The sequence below is a fragment of the Falco punctatus genome, assembly GCF_963210335.1.
Source record: "Falco punctatus genome assembly, chromosome: Z".
Taxonomy (NCBI): Eukaryota; Metazoa; Chordata; class Aves; order Falconiformes; family Falconidae; genus Falco; species Falco punctatus.
In genome coordinates this window covers 40,645,306-40,668,121 of record NC_137586.1, presented here as the reverse complement: position 1 = coordinate 40,668,121, position 22,816 = coordinate 40,645,306, and the positions used below count along the sequence as shown (strand labels likewise).

The following is a 22,816-nucleotide window of genomic DNA, read 5'->3' as shown; positions in this document are numbered from 1 at the left end:
AGCCATAGAAAGGCGTAACTGCATCTCTTGCCTGAGAAATTTGTATATGGGCTAACAGTGACTGCCAAGACCAATGGAAAAACCTGCACCACAGGTAGGTACAGTTTAGGCAATTCATAATGCAGTTCTGGTAAGACCTTCACAGTCAGACAATATATTATTCGAGCACTAACACACTTTAGAAGTCATATTTTGTTAACAGAAAGCAAAAAATTTTAATCTTTTAAAAAATAATATTTGCTCAAAGATACTTAGAAACTCCATAAATGAAACTTACTACTAAAATGAGTCAATTTCAGCATATTACTATGTGTATATACATAAATGGGTTTTTTTGCATCCAGCAATTTGACACATCCGTAAATCAAACAAAGCACTCTTATAGAAAGATAACAAAATAAATAAATGAAAAAAAGACTTAATTTTAATCTATCGTTCTACAGAATTAAAACCTTTGCCATGTCAGTCCTGTTTCTTTAGTATGCATTTTGGGTACTGCCTGTAACCATCCAATCTTTACTCTTATTTCTAATGTGAAATGGCTAATGATAAGCAACAAAAAATGGCTGATCAGGCAACTGATTTCTGAGAAATGTCAACTTGTATGGTGGCTCAGAAACAAATCTAAAAAAAAACTTGCTGGATGCAGAAAATAAAAACATAAAATAAAAAGAAACGCAAAAATCCCTCCCAGAAAACAACACGCATAACATCAAGCTGATGGGAGTTTGTACTGCACCTTCTTCCTGCTTTTGGCTAATTTCTGGGCCATCTGCTTAGCATGGAACAAACAGAGACAGGACAATAGTTAGAGAAGGACTTACAGAGACTCCAAGTCAAGCAGGAATCTGCATGCTAATGCCAGGGCTCACAGACTACTAGCTGTTCTAAATTAGTCCCTGCTTAGATTAATTTCCTCCTTTTCTTTTTGGCTTAAAAAAACCCTAAAATTTTCATGTTTAGCACAATGACTTTAAAAAATAAACTGTACCAAAAAAGTCAGGAAGAACATGAAAGGTTTGGGTTTTTTCTTGTTGTTGCTTTTTAGTGTTTGGGTTTTTTTGTCCATTTAAAATGCTACTCAAAACAAACAAGGGGGTGGTTTTGTGAGTTTTTTTCTTGGGATTCTTTTTAAGGACAAAAAATGGCACTTCCCGTCATTTACAGCAGTGTTAACCATGATACCACTTCTTTTGAATCAACACCAATGTAAAAGGTGAAAGAAGAATCTTAGCCATTATTACCCCAACATTTTCAGATCTAAAGAATTTAGACTGACGTTTCTTAATGCTCTCATAATTAAACAGTCTTCAGAAAATAACCTCTCTAAAACTACGCTGTTTTCCTGGAAAAACAAAATGACACAAGTCAACTTTCACCTCCATTCTGTGCAAAGTTCTCCTCCTGTGCAAATACATCCCCACCAATGTTAACATTGCATATCTAGACAACAGGTTTTACTGTGACACCTGCACAAAGATACGTTAATACTACCACATTTTTTCAAGAAGGCAGTGGAGCATGTACTTCAGTTCCACAAACACCTGAATCCAGGTTTCTTGTCACCAAGTAGTTTAACTGATTTACATCCAGACATGTATCAACCCATTGCAACAAATTGATTCCTCATGTGCTACTACTATAGCAACAATAACAACACAAATAAGCATTATTCTTACAGGCTTGCAATCATTAATTCAAACCCAGGTGAACTGAACTTACAGACCTGCTTACTGCAGAAACACAATACTCACCAGGCTGGCAGATATCCTTTTACTTCCAACAGTCTAAGCTGCTTAGCTTAGACTGTTGCCTCTTAGCTAATTAAATTAACAGGTGTACTTGTAGTGGGAAGGAAGCTTAGTATCACAGGCTTCCTAAAGATGCATGGCTAACTACTTCCATGAAGAACAAACAGAAAGCCTGAATCACAAGACACATCAAATGTTTTATACTGATGCTCACAACTTCCATCTCTCAGGTTTTGTCTAAACAAACCTGAAAGCGGCTACTGAAACTTCAGACCTCGCTGCTTATTTACAAATAACATTCTCTCACTAGCTTTTAGTCACCTTTTGGAAACTAAGAAATATTTGATAGCCCGGTGACTGCAAACTACTGCAAAAGCAATTAATAAAAAGCAATAATAAAAAATTAAAAAAAAATAACTGCCTCATGCTGCAGGCGCTTCATTAGATTAATATTAATTTAAATTGGTAGTCAGAAATGACATAATCATCTTGACTAACAGCTGCTTGCTATACACTGGACAAGGGGGGGGGGGGGATAAACTCAGGAGACAGAGCATTTAAATTGTTTCCAAAACCAAGCTTCCCTTCTGACAACTTGCCCCACTCCCCAAACTTTACAGAGTGATGGACCTCACAAAAGAAGAAAAGCACCAGCCAAAAAGAATAAAAAAGGGGGGGGGGGGGGGGAGGGGGGGGAAATCCTTGAGCTAGTGGTTTACAAAGCAGAATCAGAGATTCATCAAAACACACTATCATTCAATTTAATGAAAATTCTGCTCTTGCACTGGAAGCATCTGGTCTTAGTAGTATTTCAGTTTTTTGAAGAATTATTTTCAAATATTTCATAAAACTAAGGTGATGACATGGAATAACCAATTCTAGTAAGTGATTTAACACTACACTGAAATGCCATGAAAAGTAGTCATGGTCCATGGGGAAAAAAAAAAAAAAAAAAAGGATAATTCTATGCAAGACACTTTATCAATCCAATCCTCTTTATCACCATGTTATTTTGCTAATTCAGAGCAAAAGATTCTAATTTTTAGAAAAAACCAGAAACTACTTAATCTAAATAAAATACAGTTTTTCTAAAAATATAGAGTCCAGACTTTTCATTTCAGGTAAATTAAATTTAACTATGTATCTAGTAGCAACTTCCAAAATTACAAATTGTTAAAAACCAGCAAGCTTCCACTTTTCCTACAGGATGTCTTAAAGATACTCAACCCATTTAACCTCTACAAAAAATGTACTGCAACTCAGTGAACACCGAGATGATACTGAGCGAACAAAATGTGCGTATTATTCCCACACATGGGTTCTACCTTAAATTACATTCAGTAATTACATCAGTTGTTATCTAAAGATGTTCAAACCTGCCACACAGCTCAAATCTGCTGATGAAAAATAAAAATGAAAGTTAATTGTTAGTTCAGATGTGAAATGTAACCAACACAGATCAGCTGTGAATTGTAACCATGAACATCAACTTTTTTATTGTTACAAGTACTATAGCTCTACTCCAAGCAAAATGTGAAAAGGCATTTTTTTCTGTGGTATCTAAAGAAACGAGACTACAGTCTGAAGATGGTGATATACGCTTTCTATTACTGAAAGTACCGGCTAGTGGAAATGTGAAATAACTGTTTTACAAACATCTTCAAAGCAGTGCATCTGTTTTAAGTTAGTTGGTTTTCACAGAGATAAAGTCCAAGGAAAAAAAACAACCAACCCAACCCTCATACTTCTAAACTGAAGAGATACTTTAAAGCAGCAGCAAAGAGAATTGTTTTCAAAATCTGTTCATATTCTAAATGACTATGTGGTCTGAAGGCTCTGCTAAAAGGAAACATTATAGGGATTAATAAATTCAAAAGGAACACACTCATAGAGAAGCTATGTGTACACAGTGGGCTTTAAACAAAGCTCTTCCCCCTTTTTAATGTTCTTAACTTCAAGTCTGAAAAATTTTTAAAACTCATTCTTAAATCATAACCTTTGTTTTCTTTAACTACAGAGAAATGTTTCACATGCAACACCTAACACACTGTGAACAAACACGACTAGCACCCAAGTATCTTAGTCATTGTGTGAACAATATTTTATACATTTGGGCTAACACCCATATTATGCAGTGATGAATTTAGCAGCAGGAACTCCATCATAATGGATGTCTCACTTACAAGGTTTAGCTTTAATGGCAATCAGAAAACCAGTCAAAACCAACCCAAATAAACCAAAAACCCCAAGGTGCAGGGAGGTACATTTACGTTGCCTGAGCTTCACCTAGAAGCAGAAAAGCAGTAACTGTCAAGGAAGTGTACAATGGTATTGTGTGCCATGCAGTAAGCCAATAATTTTCTGAAATACAGTTTCAGAAAATTCTGCATACCAGCTAGGGTTTTACCAGGTCAACAATGTAATTACTTGGGCCTCCATCTTGAGATGAATTTACTACAACCAAGAATATATGTGTCTGACAATCTGTATGGATGTATAAACTATGGGGTTTGTGAGTGAAATGAGCTGAACAGGTTTCTTACGTTTTGCGGCACAGCACTGATGAGGCATAACAGAATCCTCAGAAAGAACTTTATTTTGTTAAACAATTTCTAAAAAATACATTTAGTATCAGGGAAAGATTCTACACCATCTCACAGGCCCACTTTGAATCAATTCTGTTCTGTTTTCTGTAACACATTCTTTCAATCTCTGTCTAATATTGTACTCCCATGCAAGTTTCACCTTCCAGGTGCAAACTTCCAGCCCACCCCCAGGTTCACGTTCAGTTCCTGGTACAGTTTCCTGCGGCAGCTGTTGCTAATCTTTCCTTTCAATCTCCAGTGATGTGGCCCTCCTAGATCCAGCCTCACTGAAGCCCGTATTTCACTCCCTTCTCTATCTTACCTTTAGTCTCCTGTGCATTCAAATCAGACAACTTTTCTACCATGTGGCCCAGCATCAGGAAAGAACACATGGGGACTATTAAACAGCGAGGCACAGCCTTACTCACACCCAGAGCAGGAAAGAAGCAGACTCTAGGGGAAAATCTCCACTGTAGCTTTGGGAAGAACCCACCAAGACCTGCCAGAGTTGAGAAAGCTGAGTGAAAAAATCCTTTTAAAAAATGTCACTGAATCCAAAGTTTCCAATAAACACAGATAAATCATTCTTTTTCAAAAGGTTCACCAGTTGTTTAAGTTTGTGGAAACTTCTACAGAGGTGGCAGAAGACGACTTATCTGTAACAGGAAGGCTACACCCCTGCCTTGAAAATGCTAGAGTGTTAGTGATTTTCAGAGACAAGGTTACAAGAAATTACGTATTTGGACATCAGCAAAATTACACTTTCTGGAAGTATCTCAGTGGTTCTACTAAGAGCTTCACTGTGAAAGTCTCATTCACAGACCGAACTGAACACCTGGCATGGAAAACATTGGAAGGAATAGTAACAGTAGGAAGAATCAGCCAACCTTTAATAGACAGTGCTATCGGCTTTGCTGATAACATACTGTCTCTCCTCCTCTCCCTTTTATACGATTGCACACAGAGTTTGAGTTGGAATCCAAAATAAACTATACAAAAGAGGAACACACAAGTATTAAACTAAAGAAGACTTTCAGATAAGATTGTGTTGGTTAGCTGAATTAGCAGAAGATGAAGCGGTGTGCATACCACCCAGTCACATATGGGTAGTGGGAATATTGCAGCATACTCTACAACCATGCAGTACTTAACTTCAGTTGACAATGTCATTATTGTTACTTACAATACAGCAGCATGCCCATTGCTTGTTGCGGCCTGTACAGAATTGGTAGGCACTTCTGTTTTCCAAACAAACAAAGCAAACATACCAGATTCCAGGACAAATTATTTTTTTCCATACATCTCGGTACAATCACAGGCTTTTCTTTTTCTTTTTAAATCAGTTCATAGCTATTATGTGGTGAAGAAACTAATACCCACAACAGGGTCAAAAATAACTGCAAACATTACCACAGTACCCATTCCATCAAGTGTAAGGAAAGAAACACCTGCAGTACTTACTGGTTATACCCTAAACCTGTTTTCCCCCCAATACCCAGGTAATATATAACTTGGTAATATATAACTTAGACCACTTCACTGAATCTGGCTTCAGATCTGGCTTAGAGTACATGGCAGAAGTATTACTAAAGGGAATTAAAATTATCTGGTAAATTTTCCTGATCAGTGTTGTTCCAAAAGCATCACTAAATACGTGATTTATTTTGCAGAAAGAAAGATGAGGAACTTAAGCTTTCTGAAACCACAGATAACCCCACATGGAAAAACAAGTTCATACCTTAAGGCACCCATATAATAAGGAGCAGGAACCATTCCTCACCTTGATTCTGCTGACAGCTTCCTGAGCCTGCATCATTCTCACATTCTTGGAGGGAGTTTTATCAGAAAGGAGTTGAGTGGAGCCAAGGTAATTGGCAGCAAAAATGATGCCATCGATTAAGTCTTCAGGATCACAAGGGCCAGGAACTGTAACACAGGAAAGCAGTCGCTGTGGAAAATGATGCTGAACCACAGCAAAACAACAGCAATCTGACAAGTTGAGCCTGAACCTGATGGCTGCAAATCCTCCTCTGAAATACTTCACAGTTTAGCATGATCATAAGGCAACCAGTACTTTCAAAGGTACAAAATGCCAAGTAAATGCACTCAACATCTGCAGTGGGTTGACCCTGTCTGGACACCAGGTGCCCACCAAAACCGCTCCATCACTCCCCTCCTCAGCTGGACAGGGAAGAGAAAATATAACGAAAGGCTAATGGGTTGAGATGAGGACAGGGAGATCACTCAGTAATTACCGCCATGGGCAAAACAGACTCAACTTGGGGAAATGAATTAATTTACTGTCAATCAAAAGAGAGGAGGCTGATAAGAAATAAAAGCAAATCTTAAAACACCTTCCCACCACCGCTCCCTTCTTCCCACGCTCAACTTTACTCCCCATCTCTCTACCTCCTCCCCACCCAGTGGCACAGGGGGACGGGGAATGGGCACTGTGATCAGTTCATCACACATTGTCTCTGCTGCTTTTTCCTCCTCACAGGGAGGGCTCCTCACACTCCTCCCCTGCTCCAGCGTGAGGTCCTTCCCATGGGACACAGTCCTCCAGGAACTTCTCCAACATGAGTCCTTCCCATGGGCTACACTTCTTCACAAACCGCCCCAGCGCGGGTCCCTCCCACAGGTGCCGTCCTTCAGGCCCAGCCTGCTCCAGCGTGGGTCCCCCGTGGGGTCACAAGCCCGGCCAGCAAACCTGCTCCAGCGCGGGCTCCTCTCCACATGGGGCCACAGGCCCTGCCAGGAGCTGCTCCAGCACGGGCCGTCCACAGGGTCACAGCCTCCTTTGGGCACCCACCTGCTCTGGCGTGGGGACCTGCATGGGCTGCAGGTGGGGATCTGCTCCACCATGGACCTCCACGTGCTGCAGGGGCACAGCCTGCCTCACCGTGGGCTGCACCGCGGGCTGCAGGGGGATCTGCTCTGGCACCTGGAGCCCCTCCTGACCCTCCGTCTGCACTGACCTTGGTGTCTGCAGTTGCTTCTCTCCCATAGCCTGGCTCCTCACTCCAGCTGCAATTACTGTTGCACAGCAACTTTTCCCCCTTCTTAAACACGTTATCACAGAGTTGCTACCAGTGTTGCTGATGGGCTCAGCTTTGGCAAACAGCGGGTCCAGTCTTGCAGCTGGCTGGCACTGGCTCCATCAGACATGGGGGAGTGTTCTAGCAGCTTCTCACAGAAGGGACCCTTGTAGCCCACCCACTACCAAATCTTTGCCACACAAACTCAATACAATGTCTCTCCAGTAAAAGCCTTAACTGTTAATCTAGCCCATCTCTCATAATAGCTTGTTCTTTTGTGAGCAGGGATCATCCCTGAGCAAAATAATTTCTGTAACTTTTCCCTGTTATAAAGGGACAGACACAGTCACTCAGCTTTTCCTCACCCACCAAAACCAGCCTTGCAATGGTAAGACTGACAGTCACAACAGAAAGAGGAAGGGTGCAATTTAGTAACAGCCATCAGCCACTTGCTCACCTGTGCGTTAGCTGCAGTTAGTGCAACAGGCATTAGAGCAGGGGTCCTCAAACTTTTTAACCAGGGGGCCGGCGCACGGATGCAGTGGCAGGCAGCCATCTGCGGCTGCTTGGTTTCCCCCCCCAGCACCCGGGGGGGGGGGGGGGGCGGGGGGATCTGTAGATACCGGGGGCCAGATTGAGGACCCTGGGGGCCGTATCTGGCCCGTGGGCTGTAGTTTGAGGACCCCTGCAGTAGAGCCTCCACAGGAATGCTTTACAGGTACAAAATGTCTCCCCTTACCAAGAAGACTGATTGCCCAGTTAAGAAAAGTACTTCTATGCCATCACTGTTAGTCTCAACAATGACATTGAGGTAAAGGACAAAGTTAAATAAAAATGTTGTTAAATACACAGAACTTGGGCTCTCCGAACGGCAGAACAACTCTCTTTGTCCTGCAGATTCTGAATGACCTGATTCCCAACAACTTCTGTGAGAAGTTAGATGGTATTGAAGTGTTCAGTACCTGAATACGCAAATCCTTACAAAGCAGCATTTATGATCTCCTAAGTTTTTGGTATTTGGCATTTGTATCTAAAAAATGTATATGCAAACATGTTCTATTGTAACACCTTGCCACATGTTAAAATTGTCGTGATCCAAAAGGGAGGCTGGTTAACCTAATTATGTTCAAGACAAATAAAAATGCAAATCGTATTAGAGAATGCTAAGAGTAAAAGTGTCTATATTCTATCACCAAAAAAATCAACTTTTTCAGTTTGCCTTTTTTTCCTGTAAGAGCAAAGCAAAAACCCTACAATATCGGAAGGGAGCTTTTATTAGCTCAAGGGGTATCTTGAGCTATATGGCGATGGGGCTTAAAGTTTAACATTACTCAGAATGCCAATTCTGTTCTAACTGAAGAGATTAACAGCCCCTGAGAATGAGCACGGGTAACTTTGGCCCCAAAGAAATGCAAGTCACTATTTAGATTAAAATGGTAAAAGAAAGAGCTGGAGACACTGAAACTATACACACAGACAGAAGTAGATATATAAATCTTATCAGCAAGCTCGTCTCCTTTATGGTTTCTTTAAATATGAAAATTTATGACTAGTAATTTTAAGATGCTCATCTCTGAAGTGCAGAATTTGTTCAGATACAATGTATCTGGAAAACTCTCAAAATGAATGAGTCACTTTCAAGCCCCCCAAAATGGGAATTTTTTCCTGAAGGAAATGTATGCATCTGGAAGTACTGTATATTTGCACACTCTTCCAGTCCTGAAACCATATGGCATTTCAAGTGTTGCTATTCGTTATTCTACATACCAAGGCCTTTTCACCGCTTTCATCACTTCACTATAAAGGGCACAAAACCCTTTATAGTACAATTTCTGATCAAAACACTAAAATCATAAATATAAATTGACAAAAGTGTAGATAAGACTCCCAGAAGGAAGCATATTAAAACCAAAAAAAGGCATATGCTTTACTTTCTTCAGTGGTGAACACACAGACAGCGCTGCTTTTTTAAGATCCCCTCCATTTACTACTTCTGACAATTAAATTATTACCTGAATGAAAGTACTAGCAAGATTTTCTTGGACTGCTAGTGCATAAAAATGGAAAAACTTGGGGTTTTAAGGAATTTTGCACTGGATTGAGATCTAAGAAAATTTTAATTTATAATTATTATCTTTTGAGGAGAGAAGGACTATTTAAGATAGTCCTTGATAGACAGGGCTACCACTAGGAGATGAATTTCAGTTCTAGAGTGATCCTTCACTGCTGCAAAATTCCAGAGCTCATCTAGTTTCAAAACCATGTATGAAGTTTATGTTATTGACATTCTAGTGACAGATTCCAAAATATGCAGCTCATACACTGAAGACTAAAAAATGATCTAATTGCAGTCTAAAGAGAATTATCACATAATAGCTTAAACACAGCACACTGTAAAGTAATCCAAGGAGTTCCAAGACAGTCCAAATGATGTATCATCTCAACTGTATTTCTGGCATTCCATCAAGCATATGCAACAAGCACTGTTAGGGGACAAAAAACTAAATGAAACTTCAAATTTTCTGCTTCTGTCACAATGAAATATGCTGCTGCTCTCATAATGAAATAACTGTGGTTTACAGCATGCAGTCTTCCTGTATACACAGGATGCAGACTCATACGAAAGGTAACAAGTTCATGTAGCAGGTAACTTGCTTTTTCACATTGTTCTGAATAAATTCAGCACTAGTACAAACACAACCTTCACTCTAAGACAGGAAGCACTACTTAATTAGAAGACAAGCAGCTGTAAAGCAATGCAGACTTCCTTTGGCAGGGCTCCCAATTAATCAAATTAATTCAATTTTGCTAATTAATCCAACTGAGATTGGACTGAATCTGCCAATTGAAATCAGTGCAGAACAGAGCACTAGAATCTTCTCGCTTAGACTGTTTTCCTTGTCCGCACACATTCATATGTGTTGTGTAAATACCACAAAAATTTAGTAGTGTTTTAAGTGATACTGATAAAAAATCAGCAGAACTGACATAGAAACTATGAATGAAACACTAAAAAAATAAAAGTTCCAAGTTCCTGAACTACAAAAAGAGCACAGTACAATTAGCTCAGGTTCCAGACTGGATACAATTTACTCTAAATGAGTACACCCAACCCTTGCAGTTTTTCTATTCAGCAAATAAAAATAAAATTTTAGATGTTTTAAATATTGGAGGTTTGGGGATATGAAAAAACATTTAGAAACTGTAGAATTATCTTACCTTCAACATAGGTTGGAAATGAAGCCAAGCTTTTTCTGGACTGTAATTAAGACAAAAAGGATTTCAAACAGAACAGAGCATGCACAAATACGCATTCAAAATTTCTCCATGACAAAAAAAGAAAAAGTAAATCAGTCATATTTATTATCAAAGGAAGATCACCACTTGTTAAGATTTATTACTACATTTAGTATTTTCAAAATCTAAGCACCTACTAGATTTAAATTCAATGTATTCCATTTGTGTCTTTACCTTCCAGGCAACATGCTAGGCCCAGTGTTCAGTTACTTGTTGGTGTTCAATAGTATATTAACTGTCTACCAATAGGTGCTCTAATTTTACTAATCAAGAGGTATGCCAGAGAATACATCATATCTCAAATAAATACCTGCAGGAATACATAAAATAAGGCTATAGTTTTATTATTCATGACAAAGCATCAGCCTGGTCAGTTATTCACTAACAAAATTGTTATTCATTAACCAAATTCTGTTATTCATTAGGACAGGTTTTAGAGGTATCCCTCACATTAATACAGCCTTACAAAAAGCTTTCTAAATTTTAACAGGTTAGGTAGCAACCTGTGTTCTGTGGAGTAACTGAATTCACTTAACATCTCACCACCAAGTATGGTTACACCATATCAAGCACAAAACCGCATCTGGTAGCTTCACTTATGTAAAAAGTGAACAAACAAAAAAAAAATCCTGACTTGCCTATGTAAATACACAGTCTAAAGTAAGACCTTACTTCTGACTTCAGTTTTATGTGAAAGACTAACACTCCAAACATGTGAAAGCTACGACTTCCAGTGAGTAAGACTCATCATTTTGTTATAATCAATAATGCAAACAACATTGGAAAATTTATCAAAGAAAATTCTGTGTGGCAATATACAGATGGCAATAGGTATATTGAAATACTTGCTGATATCACATGTGCTGCAGATAAGAATTCTGGGTATCCCAAGGATTACAAAACTTTAATGAATCTACAACTGACTGTATTAGCAGTAACTCCTCCAATGCCTGTTTAATACAGTTTTATTAAAAGAAAAATCTCTGTATGATCAGAATAATGCATAATATCTTAAGACAATTTCCAGCATATTTCCAGACAACATACACTGAAATATATGCTGCATTGTTTTCCATTGTGAACTAGGAAGTTCACAGTTATGTGACAGTTCAGCTGACTAACGCCAAGCAGTCTTTTCCATTGTAACAAATAGAAAACGGATTTTAAAAGTAGTATTTTTCAACCAATGATGCTCATCTTGCTATAAAATAAAACTTGTGAAACAAAACCAAAAGATGCATGACACACAGATCCTGCACAGCCTGTGACCACCTGCTGTTCCTTGTGTAAATGACTATAGTGTACTGCAAAATTGAAAAAGCTCTCCATTAGAGATTGTACTAGCATAAATAAAGATGTTAATAAACCAAAATCTCCTGATATTAAGGCATTTAAGCTGGTGTGAGGACACTGACATGCCTTTTCAGAACTGTGGCTTTTTGATCTCTTCGGGTGAAATGTTTTTACTGGACCACCTGCCCACACAGTCTTCAACAATTGTTTGTAATCGCCACTGGTCTAAAGACCAGAGAAATAGTAAAGTAACAGGTAAAGTTACCAACAGGAGGAAACTTACACCTTTTAATTTACGTATCATGAATAATGAAACATTAAGTTCATTAATGTTTCATTACTCTTGTTAATCCCATTGCCACCTAGTATTGTAAAATCTGTATTTTTAAAAAAGGTTTTACAAAGACCTAGAAGTCATTCCCAAAAATTATGAGGCCACTTTATCACTGTTGTTCTTCCATTAGATGTGCTAGAGCAGGAATTACTGCTCACCTGAGGGAAACAAACAGCCTGCCTGACACATCCCACAGTGAAACCTGATTTACCACCTCTGACACCATGTGTGAGCACGTTCTAAAAACTGAAATGAGTAGCATCTTGTTTCTTTTCTTCCTTTGGGTAAGTTTATTGATATCTAAAAACTGCTAAAAGTTAGGATATATATGAAGTGACAAATCTGTACTGAAGAAAGCTAAAGGCTTTTACAAGCTAACAAATATAGCAGATGAATATTTAATGGCATAATCTCTTGTTGAAGGCTTTAAGTACATGAGAAATTATGAGTGTTTTAAGTCTTTTGAAACCTTTCATTATTTTCTAAATGCAAATATGGACTAGCACAAATACATGCATGTTACAAGCTTTTTTATTCTTTAACAATAACATGGCGGGGGGGGGGGAAGAATGGATTAATAATTAGTGTTTCTACTTAATCACTATTGCCAGTTAGAGCAGATCACTTTTTTTCATTGCGGACAGTAACTCATGCATTGCTATCTGTAACAATATGGTATCTTGTCAGACTAGAGTTTCTAGATTTTTTTGAAGTTTAAAAAAGAAAATAAACTAAATATTTGCTGATTTTTCTGTTTACAGAGCCAGTCATTCTATACCAATCCAAATACTTTTTATGACAAATTATTTTCTTTTCACACTGCAAGAAGTTCTACTCACACTTCTCATTTCCTGTTGGTGGAAATACTGCAGTGTAAAACCTGCCAGATGAGGGGTAGGGGACAAGTATTTAACTGTATTTTGAGGAGCCTGGAGTCAGGACCTGAATTCTGACTGTGAATCACTGGCAGGTCAGTTTCTACAATGACAAAATATTAAGCAGCATATAATACCACCTGAGTTCATTTAAGCAAGATTTTTCATCTGGCTGAGAAACATTCTTTTCTTTGCAGGAAGACATTCTGCATGGAAAAAAGCAAAGGGCTTCTTTCTTTTGCCTCTAATACAGAGGTGATATTGGCTGTTTGCTAAATCTATGCTTCCCAGCCTGTTAAATATAGTGGCATCTGAACACAGAGTCAGAAACGCCATGATAAACAGTCTTAAATGTTAGAAATTCAGTCAGCCAGCCAGGCAAGCATAAGGGAAAGGAGCTACAAATCAGCTTTCCAAGTTTGTCGCAACTTTGCAAAAAGAGAAGGGATTGCACAGGTACAAGGGGGAAAGGAAAATAAAAAGGCAAAATTTACATGAACAAAACTGTGGGTTTTTTAGAAATTTCACTCTACCTCTTTATTAGTGGAGGCCTCTGCTGTACTGCAGACATCCTGGTGATGTTGCCTACTTGCCGACTCAGCACCCCGAGGTGAAGAGGAATCTGGAGATGGAGACTAGACACGGCAAGAAAATTAAATAATAATCTGAGTGACCAATGTAGAAATTCTTCTTTCATATTTTCCTCTAACTTGGCAGTGGAAATAAGAGATGAGAGGGGAAGAAAAAAACAAACAAACAAAACCAACACAACAAACACTTTTAATGTTGTAACCCTTGCTTTTTATCATAATGATCACACTTCAGTTTCTCATTGGACTTTCTCAGAACCGCTGAATCTTCTAAAAACCACCTGTATTTGTCAATAATACATAAAAGTTAAGGAGTTGGAAAAATAAAAAGCTGTACTCAGCGACAAGAAACACTCAGCCAAAAGTGTGTCATAAAACTGTATTTTTGCAAGGTGAACTGAGGATTGTCTGATATTGGTATTGGGCCAACTACTTACACTTACTGTCACCATTCAACTAAGCTGCAGTTACAGGACTTCAGTTGCACAAGTACTTGCCTACTGCATGCAGGGAAATGACTGTGTGCTTACTGAAGGCTGACTTCATCCTAAACTCATTCTAGGAAAGAAAATATAAAGTCACTAATAAGTAAGCTGTGAGGGGAGACAGGTGAATTGACCATGACCAGAACACAACCAATTCAGCTAAAAATTATTTAGTCGTCGAGGAGAGTGAAGAAAAGACTGCAATTTCCCCATAAACACATATGCTCTTGGATATAATTAACCTGAAGTGCTAAACTAATCTAACCTCAGCAGAGGTAAGCTGCAGTGGTTGTCCATAAATGTTATTCCATCATCTTAAAAAACAACACTTACAAATCATACAGAGTAATACTGATGTATCCAAGGAATATTCAATACCAGTGTAATCAAGGACTATGGCTCCTCGACCTAGATACAGCGCAAACTTGGAAAGTATTTCACAGTCCATGCTATGATCTCAGTACTATACTTGTGCTCTCTAGATCAGATTTCCTCATTCTTCTCCTTTCACCATAAATAATTCAGTGGAGAAACTGTCTTTCCAATCATGTACTAGTCATTCATGATCATCAAGAATGTCATAGCAGAGGAACAAAGGGAACAGCATAGAAAAGCAGTATCGTGGACTAGATCTACGTGGTAAGTCAGCAAGTATCTTGATAAAGAAAAAGAATGCTTTGGGAAAGGATATTCTAATCATAGACAATTCCTAATGAATGCTGGCAACACCAAAAAGCTGTAGCAAGGTATCTGAAGTCTAGAGCAGGGAGGAGTGGTACAGGGGTATGACAGAACACAGAGTGTGAAATTAATGAAGGCGACCAAAATGAAAGAAAGTACAAACTTCAACCCAGCAGGTATTTTTAAAGGCAGATCTTAAGGAGATACCTGCAAAACATGTCAGTGCATATGCCAAAATGTGAATCCTCAAAGAAAGGTTTAGCATTTAGCTATGCAAGCTGGGCGTTTTGCCCAGCAGCCCTGGCATTCTGCACTCTCCTTTGACATAAGGAGTTTGGTCCTAGCTTTGCCAGCTCAGCAGTTCATCACTGATGGCAGAAAAATCTAATACTATTCTTCTGGTTTCATAAACAATCACATGGCATGGCTTTTCTCTAAACCAGTGAGCCATACCAGAAAATGGCTACACTTCCAGTGCTCTCAGCTGGCAGCAGCTCCAGTCTAGGAGTTCCCTCTGCTCCAGCTGAAACATTTGAGTTCTATGAAATAGTGTGGAAAATAAAATCTAAGTTTTACAAGCTTAGCTTCACAGATATAGAACAAAACAAGAAAATAAAATTCCTTCTCCTATTTCTCTTTACCTTCATTCCTTTAAAAGGTCTGTATTGGATAATTACTAAATATTATAATTACTTCCAAAGAGTTAAGAGGTAATTCCTTATACAGGTGTCTCCTGGGTAGAAGAGCAGCCCTTGTATCTCCCTGTTTTGAATTACAACTGCAGGGCAAAAAGGAGATGCAGCTGTGAAACGGTCCCTAGAATGCTGGCATGTGCTTGCACAGTCATTCACACAGGAGCTGTAGGAGAGATACACGCTCCCCCTGACCTGCTGTGTAATTACCAAAATTACAGCGCCACAGTGACTCAAACGCACAAATGATAACTTCTAGTTACTTAGGAAGTGTCCTCATAGTACTCGCATTTCCAATAGTTACATAGTATTTTTGTGTTAGGATTAAATATAAAAGGTACACAATACTATCAACCTAATAAAGACATCAGGATATTGTAGGATTAAGCTTTAAATACTAAACAAAGAAACAAAGTAAAACATATCATATTTTAGCACCAACATTTCCACACACAAAAAAAGTTCTTTAAAATGCCTGAAAGCTCTGACATTCACACACTAAAGTGGTAACAATAAATGATTTCACTTAAACCAGTTGGTTGCTGGCATTAAGAAATTTTGCACCATTTAAATTTATTAACAGTTACTCCAGCAGCACTGTGAATACCTGTACTCAGCTGTTTTCATCTATGAAGTATCAGAATTAAGCAACCATCAAAATGATCACACAGCTTTCCATGTGCTCTGTTTGAATGTCTGCTCAGATTTTTCTGGGAAAAAAAACCCCAAAACCAAAACTACCAAACCCAAGCATCAAACATCCTACAAAGTTTGCTACATGACAGGACATGACAGCTGTCCCCAAAAACATTTGTATAAAAAAGTTCAGCCTTTGAAGAAAAAACACTCAGTTCTCTTCTGCATCAAAATGCAGTTTTAGAGGTACCATATACAATGCATAAGGAAAGAATGCAGTCACAGCGATAACAAGAAATATTTTGGTACATCATAGTGGATAGACAATTTGCATAGCTGCTCAAAACACTACAACTGAAGTCTGAAATAAATGCTTAGTGACTGTTTCGTTATCTGCTAATAAAACAAGTTTTACAAGCCTAAGAAAAATGCTGTCAGAGCAAACATAGTAGGTTTGTGTGAAGCATACTGTTACTATGTAGAGAGGTCCATCAGCAGAAGTGCAGCAATAAAAAAGTACTAGTTACCTCATTTCTCCTCTTGAATGTCTACTTACATTTTTTTTACGATACTCAAACTGGTACATCCAAAAATTCTCCATCTCAATTTTGGCGTTGTTTGACTCTAACTAACATGCAACCCACTCCACCTAAGAAACCTTCCTTGCTATTCTGCAGAGGGATTTAGTAACAGAACTTGTAACAGGAGAGGATTGTTTTGCATCTAACCTGTCCAGGTGAGTCTAGCTGGCTACTGAATAGCTCATGAGGACAAACACAACCTACACTGAAACACCTTCAAATGCAACCACCTGGTCTTGCTTCATAAAAGCTTTTGTTATCTGCTTTCAGCAGCAACTTATCTGAAAAGAGTAACCTAGTGGGTCACATTATCACATACAAAGCTGGGACAAAAGGGATGAAATCAATAAAGACTTCACCAATGCAAGGTTCACTTAAAAAAAAGGCCATTACTGATACGATATTATTTGGCAGAGGAATGGCAAGTATGGTCTTGTACATTAGTTCAGAGGAGACAACTGGATAAAGCAAGGCTTTTAGGTTTATTTGGTTTTAGTGATAAACAGTCTTCTGAGTGGTACCCATACACATTAGGTAAAGGTCAAAGCACTATGAACTTTTGCCCAACATGCAAATATAGTCAGATGCCTAATTTCACAAACACCACGCAATACAGCACAAATACGGCAATAAATCTCAGGTTTTAGCACAGCTATGTTGTGGCAGAATATCTACTGTTATTTGAACAGTTCAAATTCTATTCACTAAAATCTAGACTGAGACCATCAACATATGTTCACAGCTTTCAGACAGCATAAAGTACCCATAAAGAATGGAACTGAAAGCTAAATTTCCTTACAGTGTAACTATTCATCATTATTGGCCATCTTCATTTAAATTTGTTTTATCTATAATGTTAAAAACTGAGGGTTTGAAAGAATAAAACTGACTTACAACTATTGTACATGTACATGCATACTGTGGCACAGTCTATGCAATTTTATTTATAACTGTGACATCAAGATGAAAACTTAAGTTCGTAATGTAGCTGTGGTGTAATTGTAATTGTGGTGTAACTGTCACTGCACACAACCAGTGCACTTACCCTTCAGTTTGCTGAGTGGTCCAGCACCTGCTCCCTGCCAGTTTGTGCACAGATGATATGAGTTGACCTGAAACAAGGTAAATGACTAAACTGCTCACTTCAGAAAAACGTTATTTGACTAATTGCTATAAGACCTCTCCGTACAGGAATTTCAGGCAGCCTCAGAGACTCCCCTGCAGGCTCCTCCTGTGCACATGCCAAGTGAGAGGCACAATTCATTGCTTCAGGGCGCAAACTACCATCCTGAGTAGGGACTATGCCTGACCCAACAGCTCCCCCATGCAGTTTCTGCTGCAAAAATGACCAGACAGAAACTATTCCTACAGATGCAGGTAAATAAGGTCATGTGTGACAGTCTTGTGTACACAGTTAACTTAGAAAGTGTTTTATATGTAGCTTAAGGTACACTATAGCCATGGATCACACATGCTAGAGTGGACATGTAGGATCACAGACCAACTGTAAGACTTGAGAACAAATGCAGTTTGGGCAGTCATAGTTTGGGGAATCTCCCCTGATCCAGCTGACGATGCCCTGCAAGCATGGATGGAGCCTCCTGCCACTTTGCCATCATCTGGACAATGACTGGCAATCCCACTTAAGAGACCTGACTGTCCACACATGCTACACAACTCAAAAGCTCTGAATAAACTAGCTTTTTTTAAAACAAGCACACTGTCCATGAGTGTCTGCATACCACAAAGTTGCTAATTCTTCAGTAAAATTCACTGAAGTCACAAAAATACGAATTTTGACCTAAGCAATAACTGTGCACCTCTGCCAAAGTCTTTGAAGCAAGAGCCCCGTCTGTTACTCTTATATTACTAAGTCTGAAATACAAAATAAAAACATACCTAACAATACACAGAGATTTAGACCTGACACCAACAAGTCCAAGTGGGCAAACAATAAACATAACTGAGCCTCTTAGGGCAAGATGATCCTTTCTTTTTGCCCATTTCAGAGTCTCTTGGCCACATGAGTCAGTAGCAGTAACCATGTGGTACCACAGTCACACTTTGTTTAGCTGGTAACTTCTCTTTGAATAAAATCTTAGGCTGTATGGGCTCTGACTGCCCATTAGATCACACACAGATGCTATGGGGGTAGGGTCTGTCCAGCAGCACGTGCACTGGATAGAGGGCTGTCAGCACAGCAGGGCTCTGGGAAGCCCATTCAGTGCTGGCTGTTTCTCTCTCTCCTTTCTGGAAAACTGCACTTTCACTTGAACATGTAGTTTGAATGCAGCTTCAGGTGTCAGTCTAAAAAAACCAGTGTGGATGCTTCCTGTGTCTTCAAAAGACTTTAACTGTAAAAAACTAGATTTCAACATCACAAAAACCACTTGGAATTGCTTTCATCTTTCAATAATTAAAAACAATAATAAATCAAAAAATATTCAAGGGGTTATGTATACAGTGCTCACTGCAATTTAGAAACCCATAACTCATCTGGGAAGTGTTTGTTTTCAAGTAAGACAAATTGATAAATTTAAGCTTTCTTCTGTGTGATTGATGAATCAGCATCAAGCTTTCTGCCCTGGATATTAAAATGAGTGGGTTTTTTTCTGGTTGGTTGGGGTTTTTGTTTGTTTCGTTTTTTTAAATATGATTTTTGGTTTGGTTTTTGGGGGGAATTTTTTTCTGTATAATTTTAACACTGTGATCTTGCATCGATGATGGAAAGTTGACCTGTATTCTGTGTGCTCTGCCAACAGTTTTAAAAGGTCTGCCCAGAAAAAGAAAACAATATCTCATCAATATAAACTCATCTTTATTTCATGTATTTTCTTTGTCTTTCTTCCCCCTTAGTTCACCTATTACTGAAACCTGCTCAATTATTTAAAACAGACTTCTCTACTGTCTTGTTAATAATACATTACTTCTGCTGTGGAAAAAGTGAAGCAAATTCATGTCCATGAAAACACTTCACTTCTGGAGTTATCAGAATTGAGAAAATCTTGCAACTGAGAACTCAAAGGTTGAAATAAAACTTACGTAACCAGAAAGAACAGAGAAGCAAAACAATGCAGCTCAGCTCTGTTCTGCCTGAGAGGGTTGTCTTCAGCTCTGAATTTCTCCTTCACAAATCTAAACCACCCATGCATATGGTTTTTACTTTATATATTGAGTTTATTCTAACCACACCATCTCAAGTGTCTGCAGAGGAACTGAGACTGTAAACACTGATGAGGGGGGTTTGCAAAACCAAAGTCTGGGCACGCAGCAACACACCATGCCTTGCAGGCCCCCAAAACATGGCTTCAGATCTATAACCCCATGGATAATTGAACGGACCTCAGAAAAAGATCATGGTGCTTAGTTCTGAAATGGAGAATTTCTCCTTCCAAATTTTCTCCTGATTATGGCAGAAGTGAAGCAGGCAGCCAGCTTCTCTCTTCTGGAAACAAAAGGACAGAATTGTTCTTTAAAGCTCAACCAAAAAAAAACCAACCTACTTTAGCTTTTGTGACTTTCAGGACTCTTCTCAACAGGTCTCTGTACTTCCACAACTAAGCAAGCCACTACTCTCAAAGTTTTATGACATTTTAAAAATGTTTTTTTAGACCTTCCATACAGCTAACACACCAGAATATTTCAGAAATTTATGTCAATTGTTCTTCTCTTGTATGTGTGGCAAACCTCATAAAATCTTACTGCATTTATTCAAAGGACACTGGGAGAATTTTTCAGCTTTTACCAAAAACATAAATACAACACCTTCTCCACAAACTAAATGTCCAGACCTTCTCTTATTCACGTGAAAGCATGCATCACTAAATCAGGGTGCACAAGGCACATGACAGCAAATACTCTCCATTGTTAAATATTAAGCAGGTACTTTGGTACACTATTTATTTATTCACAGAACTCTGCCACCCGCCTCCTACATCACAAAACTACTAGAGTTTGTTAGAGTAAAATTGTTCATGGGCTATGACCAATTTTTTTTTTTCATATACCTATCAAATATTTCTTTTGAGAAGAAATACATAGGAATGACTGAAATTCCTTGTAGATAAAGTGTGAATAAACCTGAAAACAAACAGATACAGTGACCTGTAGCTTTCTTACCATCACAGTCGTTGCATGTCTTTTCTAACAGTCCCAAACCATACCCAGCTGCAGGCCAGCTGAACACTTTTGGATTGTTAGCTTCACAAAATAGTCTCTGGACACTTCCAACTGGTACTCTTATCAAACATTCTGCTGTGAATGTATCATCCAAATGCCCAGCACTGAGAAGCAACAGCTGCTTTCTTGTGAAAATAGGCAAAAGAGGTTGTTGTATTGATGTGTGAACTGCAAATCATTCTTCTGATTCCCTGGCTTCATTGTTCTCTTGTGGAGAACTCCTAGCTAAATAAAAAGTGACTGCTATTTGTATCTAAAAATGTCTTACCACTTTCAGTATGATATGGTTAACAACACAAAATGATTACAAATATTTTCAAGTTAAGTCCTATCTCTAAAAGCAAAATTGTTTTGTTAAAAAACAATGTGGGGACCATTTTCAACGTAGACCTGCAGAATAACTGAAGGTAATAAAAGCACCCAATTTGCATCACTTATCTGTAGCCTCTTGATACTTTTGGGGGAAGAAAAGGGTGTCTGCCTTATGTAATTCTTTCTTATTTCAAGTCCAATGTTACACATCAGACTTAATAACATCTCTGGCATTTACAACTGAGAAGCTCCTGTCTGAGATCCTGTTCCTTTCTCAAGGGAGACAGAAGAAAAATCTACATTTAGATGAATGAACTTAAACTATATATTTATTACAATTTATCACTCATGGTCACTCGGTCAACACAACCTAATTTAGCCCAGTTTACTGCTAAGCGGTTCTACAAATGCTTTGTTAAAGAAAGCAGACTGCTTAGACTGTTCATGAGTTGGTATCTGAATTAAAGAATCCAGTAAAGCAAATACATACCTCACCTTTAGTGAAAAACAGAATTCCTACCCAGTCCCAAGTCCCTTCTTCTACAGCATGTATTCCCCTCAATCTGCTAAAGATCTTCTAAACTATACACTTGACTTCCTTCCTTCCACGAACACAGACTGTCTGCCCATCTGCAACCATTGTTTATCTTTGCAGTGAGCTATATTAACTGTCATTATACGTCACGGTTTTGATTACAGCCAGGGCTGAAAATCTCAGTCAGGTTCTCATCTGACAGGCTATGAGAAATATGGAATGAGAAATCAACTTTTGGTGCAAAACAGAAACCTCTGTGTATTTCAATACTTAATGTAGATACCAACCAACAGAAACACCTGTTCTTTTTACTATATGAACATACCAGGCTGAATCCTACCAGCATACCTTAGGCAACTGAATTCAGGAAGGTGCAGCAAGAGTTTGGAGAGCAGCTGGAGCACCTTCAGGAAGGACTCAGTACTCTCAGGATCCCCAACCTAATGTCACTGAGACCATTTACAATCAGACAATCAGGAAGCAACAGGAAGTTCTTTGATCTTCCCAGACAAAGACAGCACTTACAAACACAGACAATATGGTAAACAAAATGTACAGCTAAATCTACCTGAAAAATGGGAGAGAAATAATTACAGCTTTTGGAAATTTGTAAAGAAGTTAAGTTAAAAATAATTGCTCTCCCATATAGAACTATCTGGAAGATTGCTTTAGCCCTTTATGTGACTGCTAATCAACTCTGTAACAGAAATAATTAAAAAAGAAAAAAAATCAATTAAACTATGAAGTAAAAAATCCCAACCCAAACACACTCATCACTGTGTGTTTCCAACAGTTTTCCAGGAAAAATAAAATCTGGAAGCTGCATGTATCAGTCAGCTTGCATGGTTTTTGAGAAACTCAAATACCATGTTCCAAAAATCTCTTCCTGTCTGTAGAATACCAGCCTTCATTGCCTTGAAGGCAAAGAAATCAGAAGCCTGTCATAGATCCA

The 22,816-nt window shown here is 38.6% G+C and overlaps 1 protein-coding gene across 3 annotated transcripts in view; it reads right to left on the bottom strand.

Moving 5' to 3' along the window:
* Positions 1-22,816, bottom strand: part of APBA1 (amyloid beta precursor protein binding family A member 1) — a 110,083-nt gene that overhangs the window by 15,988 nt on the left and 71,279 nt on the right. For 2 of the 3 annotated variants that reach the window (XM_080371694.1, XM_080371692.1), the window contains 4 exons: positions 13,707-13,808; positions 10,594-10,633; positions 6,117-6,262; positions 740-772 (listed from right to left, as the gene is read on the bottom strand). In XM_080371694.1, the coding sequence (XP_080227820.1) occupies positions 740-772; positions 6,117-6,262; positions 10,594-10,633; positions 13,707-13,808 (321 nt within the window). The remainder of the gene's footprint in view (positions 1-739; positions 773-6,116; positions 6,263-10,593; positions 10,634-13,706; positions 13,809-22,816) is intronic. The other variant, XM_080371693.1, reaches the window with a different exon arrangement.